At 43.8% G+C, this 20,646-nt stretch overlaps 5 protein-coding genes across 5 annotated transcripts; 4 read left to right on the plus strand and 1 right to left on the minus strand.

Annotated features, from left to right (window-relative positions):
• Positions 1 to 4,578: 4,578 nt before the first annotated feature.
• On the plus strand, positions 4,579 to 6,474 carry FOIG_15406 (uncharacterized protein; the record flags this gene model as incomplete). Its single annotated transcript, XM_031216766.1, has 2 exons — positions 4,579 to 4,665; positions 4,714 to 6,474. 2 exons carry the CDS (start codon positions 4,579 to 4,581, stop codon positions 6,472 to 6,474), a joined length of 1,848 nt encoding a protein of 615 aa, XP_031053458.1.
• An 882-nt stretch (positions 6,475 to 7,356) lies between these two features.
• Positions 7,357 to 8,282, plus strand: FOIG_15407 (uncharacterized protein; the record flags this gene model as incomplete). Its single annotated transcript, XM_031216767.1, has 3 exons — positions 7,357 to 7,370; positions 7,558 to 7,714; positions 7,791 to 8,282. 3 exons carry the CDS (start codon positions 7,357 to 7,359, stop codon positions 8,280 to 8,282), a joined length of 663 nt encoding a protein of 220 aa, XP_031053459.1.
• Positions 8,283 to 10,073: 1,791 nt separating this feature from the next.
• Positions 10,074 to 10,513, minus strand: FOIG_15408 (uncharacterized protein; the record flags this gene model as incomplete). Its single annotated transcript, XM_031216768.1, has 2 exons — positions 10,074 to 10,399; positions 10,483 to 10,513. The coding sequence occupies 2 exons, from the start codon at positions 10,511 to 10,513 to the stop codon at positions 10,074 to 10,076; spliced, it is 357 nt and encodes a 118-aa protein (XP_031053460.1).
• A 1,357-nt stretch (positions 10,514 to 11,870) lies between these two features.
• On the plus strand, positions 11,871 to 12,838 carry FOIG_15409 (tyrosine 3-monooxygenase/tryptophan 5-monooxygenase activation protein; the record flags this gene model as incomplete). The annotated part of the gene is made up of 3 exons (XM_031216769.1): positions 11,871 to 12,295; positions 12,358 to 12,445; positions 12,521 to 12,838. The coding sequence occupies 3 exons, from the start codon at positions 11,871 to 11,873 to the stop codon at positions 12,836 to 12,838; spliced, it is 831 nt and encodes a 276-aa protein (XP_031053461.1).
• A 2,968-nt stretch (positions 12,839 to 15,806) lies between these two features.
• Positions 15,807 to 18,150, plus strand: FOIG_15410 (uncharacterized protein). The gene has a single exon (XM_031216770.1). The coding sequence runs from the start codon at positions 16,199 to 16,201 to the stop codon at positions 18,065 to 18,067; it is 1,869 nt and encodes a 622-aa protein (XP_031053462.1). The 5' UTR covers positions 15,807 to 16,198; the 3' UTR covers positions 18,068 to 18,150.
• Positions 18,151 to 20,646: the final 2,496 nt, after the last annotated feature.

Raw genomic sequence — 20,646 nt, forward strand, 5'->3', positions numbered from 1 at the left:
CTTATTAAATATATTATAAGCTAAATAAAGATATTAAAAGACTTAGTTAATTACTTAAAATAAAGTTAAAATATATTAAAATAATAGCAGGCTTTTATTAATAGTATTATATTAAATAGTCCTAGTTTAAACCACTGCTTTTTTATTAATTTTACTAAATTTATTCTTATATATAAGGTTAATTAATTATATATTATATTATATATATATTTAATTAATAAAGTTATAACTCTAGGTTAATTTAACTTTTACTAACTAACTTATATAAAAGTTAACCTAATTCCTTTAATTCTAACTTTAATAGAATTTCTAAACCTTACTTTTACCTTATATTTATCTTAAAATATTATATATAGACTCCCTTTACTTTTATATAAGAAGGAGGATATAAAGTACCTATTTAGCCTTAATAATTACATTCTTAAGCCACTCTTTATATTAGGCTAAGTTACCTATAAATATAGCAAGGAAAGCTACCTCTTCTGCCTTAAGAGACCAGCCTTACTATAAGGCTTCTTCTAGCTTCTTTAATCTAAATAGCTCTTTAGCTAGCCAGGTTAAAGATATTATACTACCTAGGTAATCTAAATCTATATAACTAATTAAGCTAATTAGGCTATATTTAAAGATAGCTATCTTAACTAGGCTTAATCTGCCCCTTAAAGAGAAGTTTATCCTAATAGCTTTAGTTATCTTATATAATATATAGTAATCTTTACCCTTAGCTTACTTTAGCACTAGTCTAATTATATTAATAAGATTATAGTTAATTATATAATAGCCCTAATTAGGCTATAGGCTATTATATATAGGTATTATATTAGTGGCTATAATTAATATTAGTAAGTATAATTAGAAGAGGAAGTTAATTTAGAGAATATACTTAAAGTATAATAGATAGACTAGGCGCGTCCTTTAGGTGGGATAAAGGAAGAAGGGTAACCTAGCTGCTAAGAGGCTTATAGCTAGTATTAATACTATTTAGTTACGGCAGTAATTATACTATTAAGGCAGATAAACCTTATATAATTTTAAATTCTATAATAATAGCCTGCTATAAGGGTCTTACTATTTAAGCCTTTATAAAAAAGTTAAAAAGCTTAATAGCCTTATATAAGGCTAATAGTAAGGGAAAAAAAAAAAATATTAAATAGTAATAATAGCCTATATTAGGTATAGTTTATAGAGTTAAAATATATAATTAAGTTAGTTAAATTAGTAATATAAATATTTTATTATAAGAATTAAGGGCTATTATAAGGTAAAAAAGGGGAAATAAAAGGGAAAAAAAAAAAAAAAAAGTAAATTAAGAAAAAAAGGATTTAGTATTTAAGGAAAAACTATAAATATTAGCAAACTAAGGCTAGCTTAATAAGTTAATAATAAATCAAATTAGGTTATAAGATAATATAATAAGAGAAATATAAGTTAAGGATAAATATAATTAAATAATACTTAGGATAAAACTTATATAATTATAACTATACTCTGATTATTACTTATTAAAGTATTAAATACCTTAGACTTATTAAATATTAATTATATAATCTTAGCTATAGAAAGCTTATTATAAAATATAATATAAGTATTTATTTACCATTCTGGAAACTTATAGCCAGGCTATAGTATTAATAGCCGCCTTAGCTCCTGCCTAACTAAGTATATATATTAAGTAATATCTTATTTAAGGACTTAATTAAACTTCTTAATTTAAATTATCCCTACTAATAGAGGTAAGTCTATAGCTAAATATCTATAACTTAGATATTATTATTTACTAAGATTATTTTATATTTATTTCTTAATATTAATATTACTAATATATTTATAATCCAGGACTATTCTTATAAGAAATATTTATATTTTATTACTAAGTTCTAATTAAGTTAAGGTTTAACTTAATAATAATAATCTTATATAAGATTTAATTATTTGCCTATTTAGCAGTAAATAATTTAAAGTTTCTATTAATTAGATTAGGGTGCCTAGCATAGGGGCTACCTCAGCCTTAGCAGATAGGCTAGGGCCAGGCAGGATAAGTATAAGACTGGCAAGCTATTATTAGCTCTAACTTTAGCCAATTCTTAAACATAGATATCGACTTAATATGGGATGTTCTAGGATTTAAAACTAACTTAACTTAGGCAGCTTGGCCTTAACCTAGCCCTTCTTAGCCTAATACTTAAATCCTTAGTTAAGTAAAGTATTATATTAATTTATAAAATTCAGTAGTACCTATAGGTATACTTTAGCCAGAGGCACTTTGCTTATTTATCTAATAATAATAATTAGTAAGTTATTAAATTTTTATTTATAAACTAACTAGTTAAATAGCTAAAATCAGGCTAATATATACCTATAGGTACTACTAAGTTTTATAAGTTAATATTATAGCTTAAAGTAATATAAAAATTACTTTTATTTAACCCTTAAGTTTAAGCTATTTTATACTTAAAGTTATTATTTATTTATAAAATTATTATATTCTTTTATATATATAAATATTAAAGGAAATAAAAGACTTTATTTATATAATATAAAAAATATTATAGTACTGTTTAACTTATTCCTAAAGATTTTAAGGCATGGCTTTGCTATAGACTAAGCGCTAAGAGGCTAGGGTTACTAAATAGGTAATTATTAGCTATTATATATTTCCTTAATTATAAGGTAATATGCCTTATATTATAAATTATATTAGTATTAAATTATTATTAAGCAGATTAGCTACCTCTGTAAAGATAGCTAAGACCTAATAAAGGAACTATATTATAGATTTGCCCTTAAAGTAAAAAGCCTCCTGCTGTATTATAGATATTAGGTTATAATAGAGCTTCCTGTCTCGCCTTATTATAAATACAGATAAGTTGCTGGTAGTAGGGGTGCGCCAAGTTGCATATTGCCACCGTCGTGCTAAGGTGGCTAGCTGTAAGGTTACAGGACTTGTTCCCGACTGTCGAATATTCGAAGGAGGCCCGAGCGTTCGTCTAACCAAATGCCTTTTTTCTGTCCTTAGTGGGGCCTTGATCGCGAGAATTATCCAGCATAGCTATCCACAAAACATAGAACCATCAGGCTGCAACGACGGAATGACGTTTCCTGCCGGATGTGCATGTCACAGAGTGTCAATTGGTCACTGATCAACGCTCGGGCCTCCTTTGGAGGGACGGCAGTTTCATGAGACGCCACTGCAAAGGCAATGTGGAAATACGGCTGGCAAAGTGCATGACTGCTTTGGCGTTGCAGGTTTGCGTTCCAGTCAGCAATGGTTTAATGACATTTGGGCAATGTGGCCGCATCTTGCCGGTTTTATCCACCTTGGCTGCCGCCGTATACGAAGCAACTTATCTGTATTTATTATATAAGGCGAGAGAGGAAGCTCGGTTATAGCCAACGCCTTTAATGCAGCAGGAGGTGTTTTTATGTAAGGGCGAATCGATAATACTAATTATCTAGCCAGGACCCCGCGATCTCTGCAGAGCGGGCCGGCCTGCCCTACGACGACTTGATGCTGATATGGTGTGTGGGGTAGGCATATCACCTCACGACTGAGCAGCTAATAATTGCCTATACAGTCCCCTTGTTTCGAATTGCTGGCCTGCATTTGTTAGTTTGTCATAAGTGTCACTGCATGGTCGATGACCATGTGCATCAGCTACGTGGTCAGCTGCCCGATATTAAGCCCCTGTGTACGGAGTAGCATGTGTCGAATTCCGCATTGCTTAGCCCACCGAAAGGGCTGTTGTGGCTGCAGCTGGTCAGACAAGCCGTGTTCAGCCTTCGACAGGGTTTGCATTAAAACCGAATACGGCAATGGACCGATGTTATTTCTTCTTTCCCCTAAGAGCTTCCGAAATTGTCCAAACCGATCGGTAATGAAAAGAGTCTTACGCCAGCTAGCTCCATCACACTATAATAGCTAACTCAGATGGGCTACGCCCGCCTGGGAAACGCTTGGCTGTCTAGCAAACGGCGGCACTATGGGAATGCGCAGCTCTAACTGTTCAAAAGCCTTGCCGCAGGTAAGAAAAAATTATCGCAGTACGCCTTGATAACAACTAGCCCACATCTGCAGATTAACGTTTTCATTTGCACCCGAGCATCCTGGCCAAGCACGACCCCCAGGATTACCCAAATCTCGAAGCTGTAGCTATTGCGGGTAAGCCTAGCTCGCAAAGGTACTTATTGTTGCGTTCTATTGGATTCTTGTATCTAAATGGTCGATATGCTTGCCGATATCTGCGTTGCTTATGTTCCTTGCATAAACTGCTACAGCCCAACTGAGACTACCGTTGTTAACATCATGCATAGGCATCAACTTGGCTAACCTCTGTCTGTAGAAAGACCTACACCCTGGAATAAGAGATACATACTTGATGAATCCCTTGTCCCTGTGACTGTAGGTGAGATTGGCGTCTCGTGGGCCGGTAGCTCAGAGGTATCTCGTGGATACATCGATCTACCGGAAAAGACAGCTGAGAGATTCAGGTTCGATCCATACAGTCAAGACGGGTAAATCATCCGATGCACTTTCTTGTAGCCACAAAATTGATTCTGACATGTTCCTATAGAACCAAGATGTACGATACTGGAGATCTCTGCCAGTGGAACCCTAGCGGTACTATCCCCTTCTTGGGGCCTGTCAATGATCAAGTCAAAGTCAAGGTTTGATTCGCTCACTGCAATCGAAGCGTTCTTGGCTCACATATTCAGGGCTTTTATGTTGAACTAGATGGAGTTACTGCAGCTCTCAACTCGTGCCCTTCGGTACAAGGGGCTGCTGCGCTGCTCATTGATGGTGAGATTCATGCCTTTGTCACGCCTCGCCATTGTCCTCTTCCAGTGATTCAAGGCCACCTCGAAGCCCATCAGTCTTACTATGCCATACCAACACGATATCACTTTTTTGATGCATTGCCCCTGACGGAGAATGGCAAGTTGGACGAAAAAGCACTACGGCACGTTGCATCCACTCCCCAGGAGCCTATATCAACAGACAAAAAGGCGCCCTACGGCCAAGTCCTTCCACCCAAACCCGCTCGGCTCAGTCACTCGCGATCCGACTCTTCAGCTTTAAGTGCTCCACAGACCAGCTCGTTCTCCGACCCGTTGGATGCCACTCTGGTCGAGGAACAAATCGATCTCGAAGCCGCCCTCCCCGACAAGAAGCACCGCAAATATTCGCGCAGACTCCGTTACCGGGTACTTAGTATCTACCGGCGGCTTTCCTCGCTTGTTGGCTTGTTCAACACCTCAGCTGCCATTGCTCTGGTAATGACCGGGATCAGCCGCGAGTGGCTAAGCAACATCACGGCAATTAACCTGGCCATGGCCGTTCTCGTCCGCCAGGACTTCGTCATCAACGTCCTATACACAATCGCTTGCAGCGCACCAAAGTCCTGGCCTCTCTTCATTCGGGCTCGTTGTGCAAAGATATATCATCTCGGCGGTGTCCATTCCGGTGCAGCCGTTAGTGCAGGAGCTTGGCTCTTGGCGGCGAATATCGCCGACATTGTCTGCATGGTGAGCGGAAGTTTTTCAAACTGGGGCAAACAGTCGATCACATCCAATGTTATCTCATGGGCTCTCTTGGCCTTTTTCGCCGTCATGATCGGTCTTGCCTGGCCGTCGATGCGTAAGCGCCACCACGACTTGTTTGAGAGAACGCATCGATTTATCGGCTGGACCATGCTCGTATTCTTCTGGGTTCAAGTAATTATCGCAAGCAAGGACAATGCAGCCACCGGCACTTCATTGGGACAAGCCTGCGCCCGGTCACCACCATTCTGGCTCCTGGCCGTAGCGACTGTAAGTGTCGCTTCTTCGTGGTTCTTTCTCCGTAAGGTACCCGTCCAGGCGGAAAAGATGTCGGACCACGCGATCAGACTTCACTTTGGCTATACAGTCCCCGTCAATGGGTCATTCGCTCGCCTATCATACAATCCCCTCGTGGAGTGGCACTCGTTCGCCACTATTCCTGCCCCCGAGGCCGTCAACGGCCGGCCGAAGGGCTACTCGCTCATCGTCTCGAACGCTGGTGACTGGACTAAATCAACTATTCAGGATAGTCCGTCTCACATTTGGATCCGAGGCGTACCGACGTGTGGAGCCATGCGCATTGCAACCCTGTTCAACCGTGTTGTTCTCATCGCGACTGGCTCCGGTATTGGACCTATGTTAGGCTACATTCAAAATCCATCTAGTAGGGCGCAACTCATCTGGTCAACAAAACAGCCTAAAGAAGCTTTCGGGGAAGACCTTTGTCGTACTGTTACCAGAAGAGTTCCGAACGCAATCATCCACGATACAAAGAAGCAAGGCCGTCCCGATCTCGTCAAAATGGGCTATAACTTGGCGAAGAGCTGTAAGGCTGAAGCTGTCATTATTATCGCGAATGAGAAAACTACGAAGAAGGTGGTTTATGGTCTTGAAACAAGAGGCGTACCAGCTTATGGCGCAATTTGGGATAGTTAAAAGTGCTTTATTGAGGAGTTGAGGATTGGTCTAGATTTTCAAACCAGTCCATTAAATCCACGAGGGGAGAGAGTGGCGTAGTTGCATATTAATCCCTGGAGCCCCTCAAGTATAGTGGATCCATTTGAAGCTATTATGGACGTGGTGTCAAGCCCCGGAGACCTTCACTTACTGTTAGAGGAAGCTTATTAAGAGTTGGAATGAGGCCAAAATTAGGCAAGGATCACGATGAATGTGAATAACCTCAACTAGCATTAGGCAGCAGCCTGCTGCCTATGTGTCGCAGGCCGGGCATGGTCTCAATGATCCTCAGGAACAACAGCCCTTAGTAATCAAGCTGGGTGACTTAAAGTAAGCAATTGATAGGGGTGTCGCACTTTTAGCGCTTCTCATTGGCCCAAATCTCATCTGTACGTACCAAATTCTGCCACACTTTTTGCCAGTTGGCCACCAAAGCTTCGTATCGCTTAAAGGGTTCAAGTGAATGTGATCAGCAGCAGCAAATGTGTTAATTAATTGTTATTCTTCGTACAGGGTATTCTATTCCGCAGAGTTATTCAAGTATACAGCTAGATTACTAATGCAGTTGTTTCCTGACGCCGTGAAGATTATGCCTACCCTGCGACGCTTCGACCAGTCGTCGTCAATTCGCGTCATATCGCGTCAACACATATCACCATTATTGTTATCCTTCCCCCGACGAATACAACATACCTCGAAGCTCTATAATGCCTTCACTAGATATTCATCCCACCAATATAAGCCATCACAGAAGTCCAATTAGCCCGATTAATCCCTCTAGTAGAACACAATCGCGGCCTTCATCGAGCAACTCAAACCAGTTATCAGATAATTCAACGGCCTGCCTAGAAATATGTCAATATGGCACGGAAGTTGTGGGTGGCGTGCCTGCAGAATGGCTCGACCATCATCTTTCCTCCCTGCCTGGACTTCACGATTCAATCGGCAAAGATATTCCAGGTGCTCAGTGGCGAAAATCAGACATATACCTCCAGAACGATTATTGCACGTCCCTGTATAGACCAAGCAAACAGTTCCAACACGTTGATACACTGACACCAGACCCGGCCATGACCATACGGGAAAGGCAGCACACCGGTTAACAGAGTCGAGACGAGTGTATAACGCGAGCCGTAACGAGAATGACGATCCTCCCGACTGCCTTAGGATTGGCTCACCAGCTGGTAAAAACAGACCATCACCTCGCCTCGGCACTTGCGTTAGCCCACGAAAGGGACCTTACCTAGGCCGAACAAAGACGTCAAACGCAAGAAGGCAGTGCGACTTTTTCACAGCCAGTCACAAGCCCTGTCCAGGTCTCATTGCTTCCGAACGTGGCTGCTCCGGGCAAGGAGCAGTGCAAGCAGCACGACTTATCCGATGCCGGCTCGAGGTCCAACGCAGTCAAAACAATTCGAAACCCACCAATCCCAGGTGATCTAGCTCCGTCGGCTGATGCCCTTTTTGCTAGGGTTCACAGTTTTGCGAAAACCCGTGGCTTCGGTGTTATCAAGGCTCATGGTATGATTCGACCTGGACAGCGAAGTCGATATGTCCTCCAATGCGATCGGTACGGGGCTCCGCGGTCGGGAAGGGGTGCTGGCCTTCGGAAACGAAAGTCTCGAAAGTCGGGTGCCTATGGAAGATTATTGCCGAGGCCCTGCCAGAGAACTGTTTTCAGTGGACTCTGCGGCACTTCCCAGATGCGGAACACCACCACCACAATCATAACCCCAGTACCGATGCCGCCGCTCACCCAATTCATCGACGACTTACTAGACCTGTGAAGGCGACCATCTAGTCTTCCAGTCGACGGGTTGGCATTCGTGCATGAGACATTGGTGGCATAGTCCGAGATCACTTTCCAGATTCGGTTTACACCAAGAGAGATATCTACAATGCCAGAGCTCGGATTAGCAGAGAGAATCTGGGTGGCTACCGCTCTACGGCTGCATTGATCAAGTTGTTCGACGACAAGGAGATCCCTTACGTTGCCGAGTGGGCTAAGACGAACCATGGCGGGGTTGGTTTGGACGTTCCCCTACTGTATCCGGATGTGGAGGCGTTTCCCCGAGGTCGTCAGTTTCGACAACACGTACAACACGAACCGCTTCAAGCTGCCACTCTTCCAAGTTACGGGACAGACCTGCTTGGGTACTGTCTTCAACGCCGCATTCGGGTTAATCGACAACGAGAGGCTTAAAGGGTTCCAGTTCCTTACAAACGGTGTACGCACGCTCCTCGACCGATATAGCATCCGGACCCCCGACGTTGTCAATACCGACTTTGACGACCAGATGAAGAAGGCACTGGGGCTTGGGTTTCAAGACACCCAGCTGCAGCTTTGCATCCACCATATCAACTCCAATGTAACACTGCAGTCCAAACGGAAGTGGGTGTACACCACGAGGGACAGCAGTACTGGTGAAGAGAGCAGTTTGGATGAGCCCGACGCTGCCCTCAACCAATGTGATCGACAGGCAGTACAGGCATCCGGAAGACAAGAAGAGCCAATCACCCACGATAACTTATCTCGGCTGATAACCTACGATTACCACGGAGTGCTTATGCTGTGGAGGCTGGTGGTGTTTATCGAGACAGAAGAGGATCACAATAAGGCCTGGGAGTGCCTCTATACGCAATTCAGTGACCAGAGAGTAATCCTTGCGTATCTATATTGTACATACATGCCTGTGAGGGCGCAGTGGGCCGTTGCTTCATCCGGAAGTACTGCAACTTCGGCATTCGAGTGACCTCTAGTACAGAGGCTAGCAATAATAATATCAAGAGCTATCTCCTGAACGGCATGAGTCATTTGTATCGGCTTGTCGAGGCAATCCAAGGTATGCTGGAAGACCAGGAAAGGAAGTTTTGTCAAGCTTGTGCACAGGACGAGGTGTTAACGGCGCGAGAACACGTTGGGCGCGGCTCAGAGTATCTGGGCGAGCTCCCTAGGATGGTATCTCAGAAGGCACTTTCTTTAATTACCAGGGAGCAACACAAGGCATTGAAAGGCATTCCTACCGCGGCAAATCCGTGGCCGGATGCCATAGCGTCGTGCAACGACGATTGCACCGTCCCTATCGAGCTTGGCATCCCCTGTCATCATACGATTTACAGGAAGTTTATCACTGCAACGCCTCTAACCAAGTGGGATATCTATCCGGGTGGCATCTATGAGAGCCTGTGAGCGAAGACGTACATCGCCGGATCCTAGACCCAAAGATCGCTACTAAACTTCGTAGACGGCCAAAAAACAACCCCCAGTCCATACCAGCGAGTACGGCAGTTGGCGCCAGCGGTCAGATTTGAAGCCATTAGGATTTAGACGGTCAGCCTTAAAGTAGTCTGCCAAAGCGCCACGGCCAATCACCTGGAAGTTGAAACTAGACGAGTCCGGCCTGCTTTATGGGCCAGGCCACCTAGGCATAAAATAGTCCGTCAAGCCAGGAAAGGACATTACATCTCGGGACCGGGAAAACTTCAGGAATACGGGCAAGTGGGCGCAGGACTTAACCCAGTATCCGGAGACGGCCGTCTCAATGGGAGCTATCGAGCGATAAGATAATGCTTTCTCTCTAAGCAAGATCTACAGCAGTTAAAGCTGCTACACGGGCTCCAAGCACATGCAGCAGATGCAATGTGGTCGTCCATACAATGACGTCAAAGACGTGCCCGTTGAGGTACTCGGAGGAATCAGATTTTGCTTCGGAGCTAGCCTCACGATCTACCGTATTGTTAGATTCAACCCAGAACCCAAAAGGCATCCTAGATTCGAATTTCATCACAGCAGCACCAGTGTCCCAACCGCCTGCAGAAGTTGCGCCACGGCCTCTTCCATCGCTTGTTCTTGTGTCAGCACCTTCGCCTAATCCCCCTCCATGTTCACTGCCAAGGTATGATTCTGCACAAGCCATATATCAAACATTTGTTGCTGCAAGACGCGCTTGGTATGAAGCGCAACCCCGTGGGAGTATTAAAACCAACCAGGAATACCGCAGGGCGATGGGTCTCCCATTGCGGTATGACCAGAAAAGTTATAATTGGTGTTTGGAAAGCAACCAGATTACAGTGCTCTCTACCACTTCAACGGATGCGAAGGAATGGGCTAAAGAAGAGATGATGGCTTATCTGGACTGGAGGAAGGCGGAAGATAGCCGCATTGAGGTATATAGTAACTTCTTTAATATAGAAATAGCCCTTATTTAAATATTATTAAAGCAGCCTAGCCGTATTTAAAGAGGGAAATTATAAAAAAAGATATACCTTAAAGCAAAAGTAAAGCTATTTACAGATAAGAGGCAGCTTGATTAGCGATGCCGCAGGAGCAGATCTAGGCATAGATCTAACGAATTCCTTATTATATTAAAAAAATCATCAGGCTAGAGGGAGGAAATAAGTATAAGCAAGGCAGGGATCATTTGGTGTAAAATTCACTGGTTTAGCCCAAGCGCGTCCGTGCACGCGTCTGTGCACGCGTCTGTGCCCCAAGCATTGCCGATATTTCATCAGAAATCTACGCTTTTCGCCCGTGCACCCTTGCAGTGTTCTTCCCCTGGTAGATACTGCGCCGCTGGCGCGCGTCTAGCATTCCCAGGCAAACACATCCATACCATCCACATCCGATCCAATGCTTGGTGAGATGGACTCAGAGGACCATCGACATTGCCAAGCAAGATATAGAGTATAAGCGAACAAGAATTATCGCCTTCATTGAATGAGTGAGCCTGCCACCCAAAACTGAAGGTAATCGTTCTTTATCAACTTACCTATCTTTAATTTAACTTCAATTTGTCCTTTTCGCTTTTGGTGTAGGCTGTATATGCATGCCGTTGGTTAATTGATGCTAATCCGGCCAGATTGGATCCAAGCAGTTATCATTTAATGCATATGAGAATGCGGCGCATCGTCTTTAAAGCATGTAGACATCTATATAAAATCCTCATTTCCTGATACAATTCATTCATGCCGATACATTAATGTTCTGCATATCTCTCGGGTTCAGCGAAGTGTGGGCCTGAGCGTGCCGTTAGGACGCAACGTCAACCTTCAGTCAGCGGCTTGGTGAGCAACCCATTACATTCGCCCGACTATAGTGTGTTTAAGACGCCCAACGACCATTTATATCGCTCCTCTCTGCTTGCCAAAATCAAAACCGACACACCACACTTAGGAGTTAACAAACAAACCCTCCTTAGTTTACCCTCGCCACGCACTACTCCCTATTACCGTTGCCGCTGTGTCATTACCTCATTATCTCCCATTCTAGCGGCACATTTTCCTTTGGATATCTGATACTGTTCTACTTCGGACTACGACTTTCCTTCTGTAGGTCCCCACTGCACCACCGGAATATACCAAACCATACACCCATCATGCAGGGTAAGAAGTTTGTCTCTCCGCTCGATCGGTCTCTCCAGGCCCATAACACTGATGTTTATGGCTGTAGCCAGGTTTTCCTCGCTCGCCTCTGTGGTCAGGCTCAGCGCTATGATGACATGGTGCCCCTTTTGAAGCAAGTCGTCAAGAAGGGTGTTGAGCTGAGTGTCGATGAGCGGAACCTTCTCACTACTGCTTTTAATAACGTTTTCAACACCCGTCGTGCCAGCTGGCGCATTATCTTCTCGATCGAGAAAAATGAGTACAAGGGTAGTGAGAAGCATTTTGCTACCATCCGCGGATACCGCATCAAGATTGAGAATGAGATCGAAGAGATCTGTCGGGACGTCTTGGATCTGCTAGACCAGAGCCTGATCCCAAATGCCAGTACTGGCGAGTCAATGGCATTATATTACAAGATGTATGCCTATTTTAGTGGTCTCCCCTTCTCGAGAATACTTTGGCTGACTCCTCATGTTTAAGGAAGGGTGATTACAGCCGTTATCTGACCGAGTTCGTATCGGGTAAGAAACACAATCCTGCAGTTATCTCTGGGTATAATGCCTACAAGGTGGGTTCCAAATCTGTTGGCTTAGAATTCAATCAGCCAAGGTATACTGAATTGAGGATTTTGTTTTCTTCCTAGATTGCTGCCTATGTTGCTCAGGCAGAGTTAACAGCCGCTCATCCATTGAGGCTGAGCGTGGCTGTCAATTTCTCTGTTTTCTACTACAGGATTCTGAATTCACGCGATCGTGCCCGGTATCTTGCGAAACATGCTTTTGACGATGCCAAGGCCGAGCTCGATGTCCTAATCAAGGAGCCTGAAGACGACAGTATCCTTCTCATGCAACTCCTTTGCATCAACCTGACCCTTTGGGCGTCTTCAGACAGTGGTAAGCGTGAAGGGATTAGCTGCAGAAAGACGAGGCACACAATTGGCGCCCGCATTCAGTCGACATAGTCCCACGCATGCCTTTCTTGCATAATTCAGGCTATGAAAGAGAACAAGTGCAATTAGAGGTACTTATTGTGACTAGAATATATGAAACTTCTCTGTCTCTCTCTATTCCTTGATTTAGAGTGGCAGAAACTACACCCACCTCTTCTCATAGACTCACGTCCGCTCATCATCACGCCATATATCCTTAAGAAAATCTAGCAGGCTATTGCCAAAGTAGCTCATATGACTCAACAAGCGTTACCTAGTCAATCTTTAGATGCGTAAAAGTCTGCCATCCTCTTGTTCTCTCCCATATTATAATAGAGAAGAAAGATATTTAGAGAACTGCATCATTGCCCGAGACTTTCGCCGCTCAACTTCGCTGCCATGCCATATACAGCCCCTGGCGTACCATGAGCTGCACCGTTTTCTTCACTACCGCACCATCAATTTGATACTGGAAAGATTATGTCATGGGGCCGCCACAGTCTGAACTGCAGCTAAGAACGTAAATGAGCGCCCTTCCTTTTTCGGGTTTATAACCTCCACCACGATCGGTCCCTCATCTAATTTCAGCTCGGCCTCGAACGGAAGCGGTAGGTTCCTGTAAGGATTGTGTTCCCGCTCTACTGTCTCAGTCTGCTTGTCCTCTCCCTGGGTCTCCAGCAACTGCGCCAACGATCGGCATAGGCTAGATTCTAAGATATCCATACCGTTTGACATCATGGCAAGCGTCTTCTGGTCATCCGTATCCACATCGGAGCAACGTAGACCGCCCTGGCACTTACTTCTGTTGATTCTCGTCTATTTCATAGGGGGAGTTCCCTTGCTGTCTTATAGTTTATATCCCTATTATTTATCCTATTCTTAGTAAGACAAGCCCTCCTAACGAGAGGGTACTAAGAGAAAGCAGGCCAATATGCACGGAGCCGAGTTAAAATCATCCTTGTTTATTTATAATTAGGTCTGAAATGAACGACTTATTCTCTTCGGTCGCTCTCCTCTTTGATGTTGAAATAGATCTAAGCCTGGAGCGTTTGCATTAACACCCTCCAAAGTAGGTTGAACCTACCAACAAGCCTCAGCCAATATAAAGGGCTCCCACTGGAACGGCGCCTAGGCGCCGCGATAAGATTTTAGCAGGTCCCAGAGATAATTCGATTAGCTAGCAACTGCATCATATCACCTGTTAGTTTTTTTTTGTTTACTTCGGATCAAGATCTGGTTCGATCCATACAAAGAGGCATTCAACGGGGCAGAATGAGTGCCTCAATTGAGTCATCGTCCATTCTTCCCCCTTCGCAGGAGCTTGCTTCATTTCCCGATGATTGTTTACCCCCCGAAGCCGAGTACAACTCTCGTGATGAGCTAGTGACCGCAATCAATTCATAGGCCGCCACGCGAGGCTATGCATTTATTACACGAAAATCAACTACTAAAACAAGTGGCAGAAAAACTGTTACATATGCATGTGATAGATCTTGGCAGCACAAGCTTTCAGTAAAGAAGAAACACACGCGTAAAATGACAACTCAAGACACAGGTAATCTATTCATAGTCCTAGCCAACGAATCATTAGACAAGATAACCTGGTCTTTATAACATTGACCAGATAAGGAATATTCAAAGCATAACCACTATCCAAGTCAGCACCCATCAGCTCATCCCGTCTTTCGCAAACTCAATACCGTCAGTATAATTGGTATTAGTTGATGTGTTGGCAAGCGAATTAAATTCCTCTGGGAGCAGCTAAAATCTTATTGCGATGCCCCGGCGCCGTTCCAGTGGGAGCCATTTCCTTTGGCTGTGAAGATTATGCCTACCCTGTGATACTAAAGCATTAGAGAATACTTTGCTAACTACTAAAGTTTTATAGAAGTGGCAAATTCTTTACCTTCAAGGTTATAATAGGATTATAGGGTTAGGGTGAGGGTTATAGCTAAATAAAGCTATGGCTGTTAATAATATAATAGTGGGTTAATTGGCTAGTAGGAGTCTGCACACAGCAGAGGAGATACACGAGGCGTGCTTGTATGCTTTATAGCATTAACGCTCTGCCTTATTCTGCACTCTACTAATCTAAGTACCGAATGTTATTAGTCTGGAGCTAACCAATTCGCCACCCCCTCCTCCGTGAAGTCCAGCCAGGATACAACACTAAACCCCGCATAAATGTCCGATTTGCTCCAGCTGGGGTGCCAAATCGGCGTTGACTACGTAAGCTAAGTATCAATCCCTGACTCGGATCCTTGGAAATACATCGTCTGGCTGCTTTTTTAGCGTGTTTGAGGACCATGCCACACTAAGCGGTGACTATAAAGGGGCTGGCGACACAGCCTGTTACATTTGTTTTACGAAAGTCATCTGCAGATCCTACCCGCTCGCAAGGGCTCCACTGCCGAACTGAGGGGTGGTGAAAAGAGGTCCATATCCGTACTTTTAGCAGTCAGCCAACTTCGTTCTCCTCATCCCTTTGATTCGTCCGTAGCTAGCGCTGGTCACAATCCGTTCCTTTTTTTTCGCTGTCGAACCTCCATCGATCATACAGTTAACCCACTACACTCCACTCATTCACCCCTTTTTCGAAGGTTCTTGTCACTAGTAGCGGTCCTCTAGGCCACAATCGGGAACACCCGGCACACGAAGAAGTTGCTCCTCCATCGTCGTGAAGTTCCGGAGAACCGAGAAGTTAAGTGGACAAAGACGGCACCCAGGAAGTCACCGCAACGACCGCAATCCCAAGCCTGGTTGCATCGCAGGTGATAGCACCAGTCACTGCGTCGGCCACGGCGGCGGCTGGTATGGATGGAATGGGCAGCATGAGCACCTCATTCCATGTTGGGACTGAGATGCCCTCTATATCCCGCTTCTAACGCCGACGCGGGGGCCGTCTATGCCGGTGCCATCATCCTAGTCATGTTCCTTGCTGCGTCGCTGCGCTTCGTTGTCACCCTGGAGCATCTATACGACAGAGCGTCACCTCCGCAATGCCAGTCCTCCTGTCTTAGTATCTTCTCGTGACTGGGGGTTCAGCTAGCTAAGAAGGCTCTTCCAGCTTCAATAAGCTTTACCGCTGTACCTATCTTCTCCCAGCACACCGTCTGTTTCATCTTCTCTCGCACCGCTGCACCACTCTACTCTCCCTCTTTGCGACTTGAGGCGGCATCGGGCTTGAGACCCGACCTGCACTGAAGAAAATGCCTCTTTCCCGGCTCTCTTTTCGCCATGACCTTCATTTCTGACTTCATCTTCCTCCTCAATATTATCCTTCCTACAGGTATCCTGGAACGCTAAAAAAGGCGGCTGAACCAGGACAAGTTCGTCCTTTCCTCCCTTTCTACCCACTCAGTAACTCGTTAACAACAGTGTACATCGACAACTATGGACTTCTACCGGACCGCCGGGATCAAGGCAATGATTTCGTCGGCATCGACTGCCGTCGAGGTTCAAGGACCAGATCGGTCTCACCCAGAGGTAGAATCGACTTCAACCATTACACCCTATTACTCAGGCATGAACGGTATCAACCAGGCCCAGAATATGCTGTTCAAGGAAGCTCTGTGGTGGACCCTGGGCATCATCGCCCTTGTCGTCTTGACCATCCGTATGCTGGAGATTGTCTGGGCACAGCTGCGGCTGATCTCGGCCATGTCCGTCGCCCGAGAGAAGCAAAGATACTGGAGAATATCGCAGTGGAGTTGGATGCCCGCTGCGAAGAAGCACGTCATTTACGCTCCGCTGTGGAAGAAGCGACACAGTAGGGGATTTCGCCTCTCCTCCGCTATCAGCGTCGGCACCCTGCCCTTGCGGTTGCACATGGCCCTCCTCGTCGGCTACCTGGGCAGTAACTTCACATACATGTTCGTGCTAAACTGGGCCAATGACAACCGCTACGCCTTCTGCGCCGAGCTGCGGGGCCGCTCGGGCAACTTGGCTCTCGTCAACATGGTGCCGCTCATCATCCTGGCCGGGCGGAACAACCCGCTCATCCCTGTCCTCAAGATCAGTTTTGATACGTGTAACCTGTTGCACCGATGGATTGGCCGCATTGTGGTGCTCGAGGTGGTCATCCACAGCATCGCCTGGGCGATTGCAGCTGTCGCAGATAACGGTTGGGAGTATGTCAGACGGGCGATTACGGGCGGCCTTTTCATCGGGTCCGGCACACTGGGCACAGTTGCTGTGGTTATGATGCTCATTCAGTCCCTGTCATCCCTCCGCTACGCTTTCTACGAGACCTTCCTCAACACCCACATCATCCTGGCAACCATTGCGTTTGTGTGCACCTGGGCTCATTGCGCATCTGCCAGTATCCCGGGAGGTCTTCCTGAGCTATCCTGGATCATGGCCATCATGGCCCTCTGGTTCGCTGACCGCCTTGCCCGCGTGATACGCCTTGCTCACGCAAACTGGTCCGGAAGAGGCTTTACGTATGCTATATGCGAGCCCATGTCGGGAGAAGTCACACGAGTGACGCTGACACTCCCAAAGTACATGGACATCAAGCCTGGCACGCACGCGTACTTACGGTTCTGGGGTGTCAACTCCTGGGAGAGCCACCCATTCTCCATTGCCTGGGTCAACCACCTCTCCAGCACACCTCTGCCCACCTCAGAGAAGGAACCTCTCGCCTCCTTGGACCAGGCCAATGTATCGACGGCCGTGTCATTCATCGTCGGCGCACAGACGGGCATGACCCGCAAGCTCTTCTTAAGGGCGAGCCAGGCCGGTCATAGCATCCGGCTCAAGGCTGCCTTCGAGGGCCCCTACGCTGGACACCACAGCCTCGACTCATACGGCCATGCCGTTCTCTTTGCCGGCTCCACGGGCATCACTCACCAACTCTCGTACATCCGACACCTACTCGAGGGCTACAACGCGGGCACCGTGGCCACACGTCGCGTCACTCTCGTCTGGATCATCCGCGAGTATGAGTCACTCGAGTGGGTTCGCCCGTATATGGACATGATCCTGAGCATTCCCCATCGAAAGGACATCCTCTGCCTCCATGTCTTTGTCACGCGGCCCCGGAACCCGCGCGACATCGCCAACGCCAGCACCACGGTGCGAATGTACACTGGGCGGCCTAACGTGCTGGCCTTGCTGGCCAAAGAGATCGAAGAACAGGCCGGCGCCATGTGCGTCACGGTTTGCGGACCTGGTGGGCTGGCTGATGACGTGAGAGGTGCGGTATGCGCGATGCAGGCGGAGACGGTGGTGGACTTTGTTGAGGAGAGCTTTACATGGTGATTGCTGCGTGGCGAGACAGCAGCTGACTGGCTTTTTTATGCTTTGTACATATTTCTGTGGTAACGCGAGTTCCCATCTCCTTGTTATAGCTCCGTCGTCCGCCTTTATGTTCGTGCCTTCCAGCCGGGGTGCCAGCCCAGGAGCTCTACACCGTCTCGTCCCAAACATGTCGCAAATGCTTTCTATATTCCCCTAGGGCAATGTACTGCAGGACGGGTGATATGAAGTCATCGTAGGAGACGGCTGAGGGCCGGTAGCATCTGAATTTGGTAAAGGTCAAGTCGCAGTTATCGTGCGCGTCGGATGGGATGAAGTCTTTTGCATGGCTGTGCCAGTTGGCGCGCAAGGCCGCCAGCGCCCATGATGAATAACTGGGGGGCGGCGAGGGGAATCATGGCCGCGGCCCAGAGCATGGTGCTTGAAAATAGTGACGCTGCGGTGGGGTGCAGTCTTAGGAGGACACGAAGGACCGGTTCAAGGTGTGAATACAACTCTCTGGCCGCGCAACAGTTAAACGTCCAATTCTATCGAACAGCAAGAGACCTGGAGGCCGAATCAATCCAGTGGCAGTGTTTCCTCCCGCTTGTTCGACGCAAGCGCAGAGTGAAACACGAATAGAAGGAATTCACCGTTAGCCGTAAAGGCAGAAAAGGAGAGGGCTTCGAAACAAAACTGTCGTCAGCGGGGAAGTCAGATTGTCGAATGTTTCATATGCGGTTGGGATGAAACAGGATCACAAGAGCCCTTGATTTCTACCCTTGCGCCGATGACGAGCGTCCAGCCTGCTTATGTGGACCAAGAATTGGCCGGCCATCTGTTACCGTCGCTATCTGTTGCAGGCCGGGCATGGTCTCAACGAGCCTTAGGAATAACAGCCCTTAGTAATCAAGCTGGTGATTTAAAGCAAAGCTTGTGGGATGGAATACCCCACACAGAAGATAGAACCAATCAACTCACTACTGCTGGTCATTATAAATAACCTGACCTTTAATCTATTTTAAGCATATCCTAGTGCAATAGCAGTTATTTCCTGAGATTGTAAAACTCATGCCTACCCTAGTGTATTAACTACTCCCTATGTTAGGTTTAAATATACCTTTCTCTTATTATAACTTTTTTCTTTACTATCTGCTATTAGTAGATTACTAATATAGAAAGTTTTTATAGGCTAAAATAGAAGTAAAGATAGCTATAAGGTTTATAAGGCCCTAATAACTGCCTAAAGAAAAATATTTAGAGAGTTAACCTTTTTTTATAATACTTATTCTTAATAGTATTAAGCTTTATAAGCTCTTTATATTGCCCTTAGGTACTATTTCCTATATAATATTTAAACTTCTTTTTACTTTAATACTTTAGCTATATAAGCCTTTTATATTTTAGGCTTTATATTTATAACCTAATCTAATTTATTATTAACCTACTAAGCTAGCCTTAGTATATTAATATTTATAGTTTTTCCCTTAATATTAAACCCTTTTTTTTTTTTTTTTACCTTTTTCCTCCTTTTTTCCCTCTTACTTCTCCTTCTTTACCTTATAATAGCCCTTAATTCTTATAATAAAATATTTATATTATTAATTTAATTAACTTAATTATATATTTTAATTTTATAAATTACACCTAATATAAGTTATTACTATTACTTAATATAATACTATTAATAAAGGCCTATTATTATCTTAATATAGCTTAATTTTATTTTAAGTAATTAATTAAGTCTTTTAATACCTTTATTTAATTTATAATATATTTAATAAAAGATATATCTTCCTTAATATTAAAGAGTTATACTTAATAATTAAAGATTATTAAATTAACTTATTATATTAATAGTAATTTATTAATATATAATAAGTATTTTCTTATAATTTTATAATACTATAAGAAGAAATATAAAATAAAAATATACTTAAACTTAAGCCTATTAATATCTATTAAAGGATTAATTATATAATTATTAATTACTAAGATTAAATAACTATAATTAGATTAATTATTATTAATAATAATTATATAATAATATATCTTATAATAGAAATTAAGGTTTTTAGCTTATTTTAATATAGCCTTTTAGTATTAAAGCCTTAGTAGTAATTACCTTAATAAGATAATAATAAAAATATTATTTAGCCTTTTAAAAATAAGGAAAATATCTTTTTTATATTTATAAATTAAGGCTATTTATTTAATTAAATCTTAAGGTTTTAAGTAATAATTATATAATTTCCTAAGACTTAATATTAAGGTTATTATATTTTTTAATATAATATATAATACCTTATATTATATTATATTAAAATTATTAGATAGGTATTTTAACTTTAAAAAAAAACATTTTTATATATATTAATAAAGCCTAATATATATTAAATTAATTATTAAAAAATATAATACTTTAATATACTTAATTATATATTTTATATAATTTATTAATAATAAACTTAATATAATTTAATTTAATATAATTAGGTTTAATTATTATAATAAAGTATTAAATAAAATAAGTTAATTATTATATTTTTTAATTATTAAATAATATATATTAGGCTAATTAATATAAAGAAGTTTTATTAATA

Source organism: Fusarium odoratissimum, assembly GCF_000260195.1.
Source record: "Fusarium odoratissimum NRRL 54006 unplaced genomic scaffold supercont1.52, whole genome shotgun sequence".
In the NCBI taxonomy this organism is placed as follows: domain Eukaryota; kingdom Fungi; phylum Ascomycota; class Sordariomycetes; order Hypocreales; family Nectriaceae; genus Fusarium; species Fusarium odoratissimum.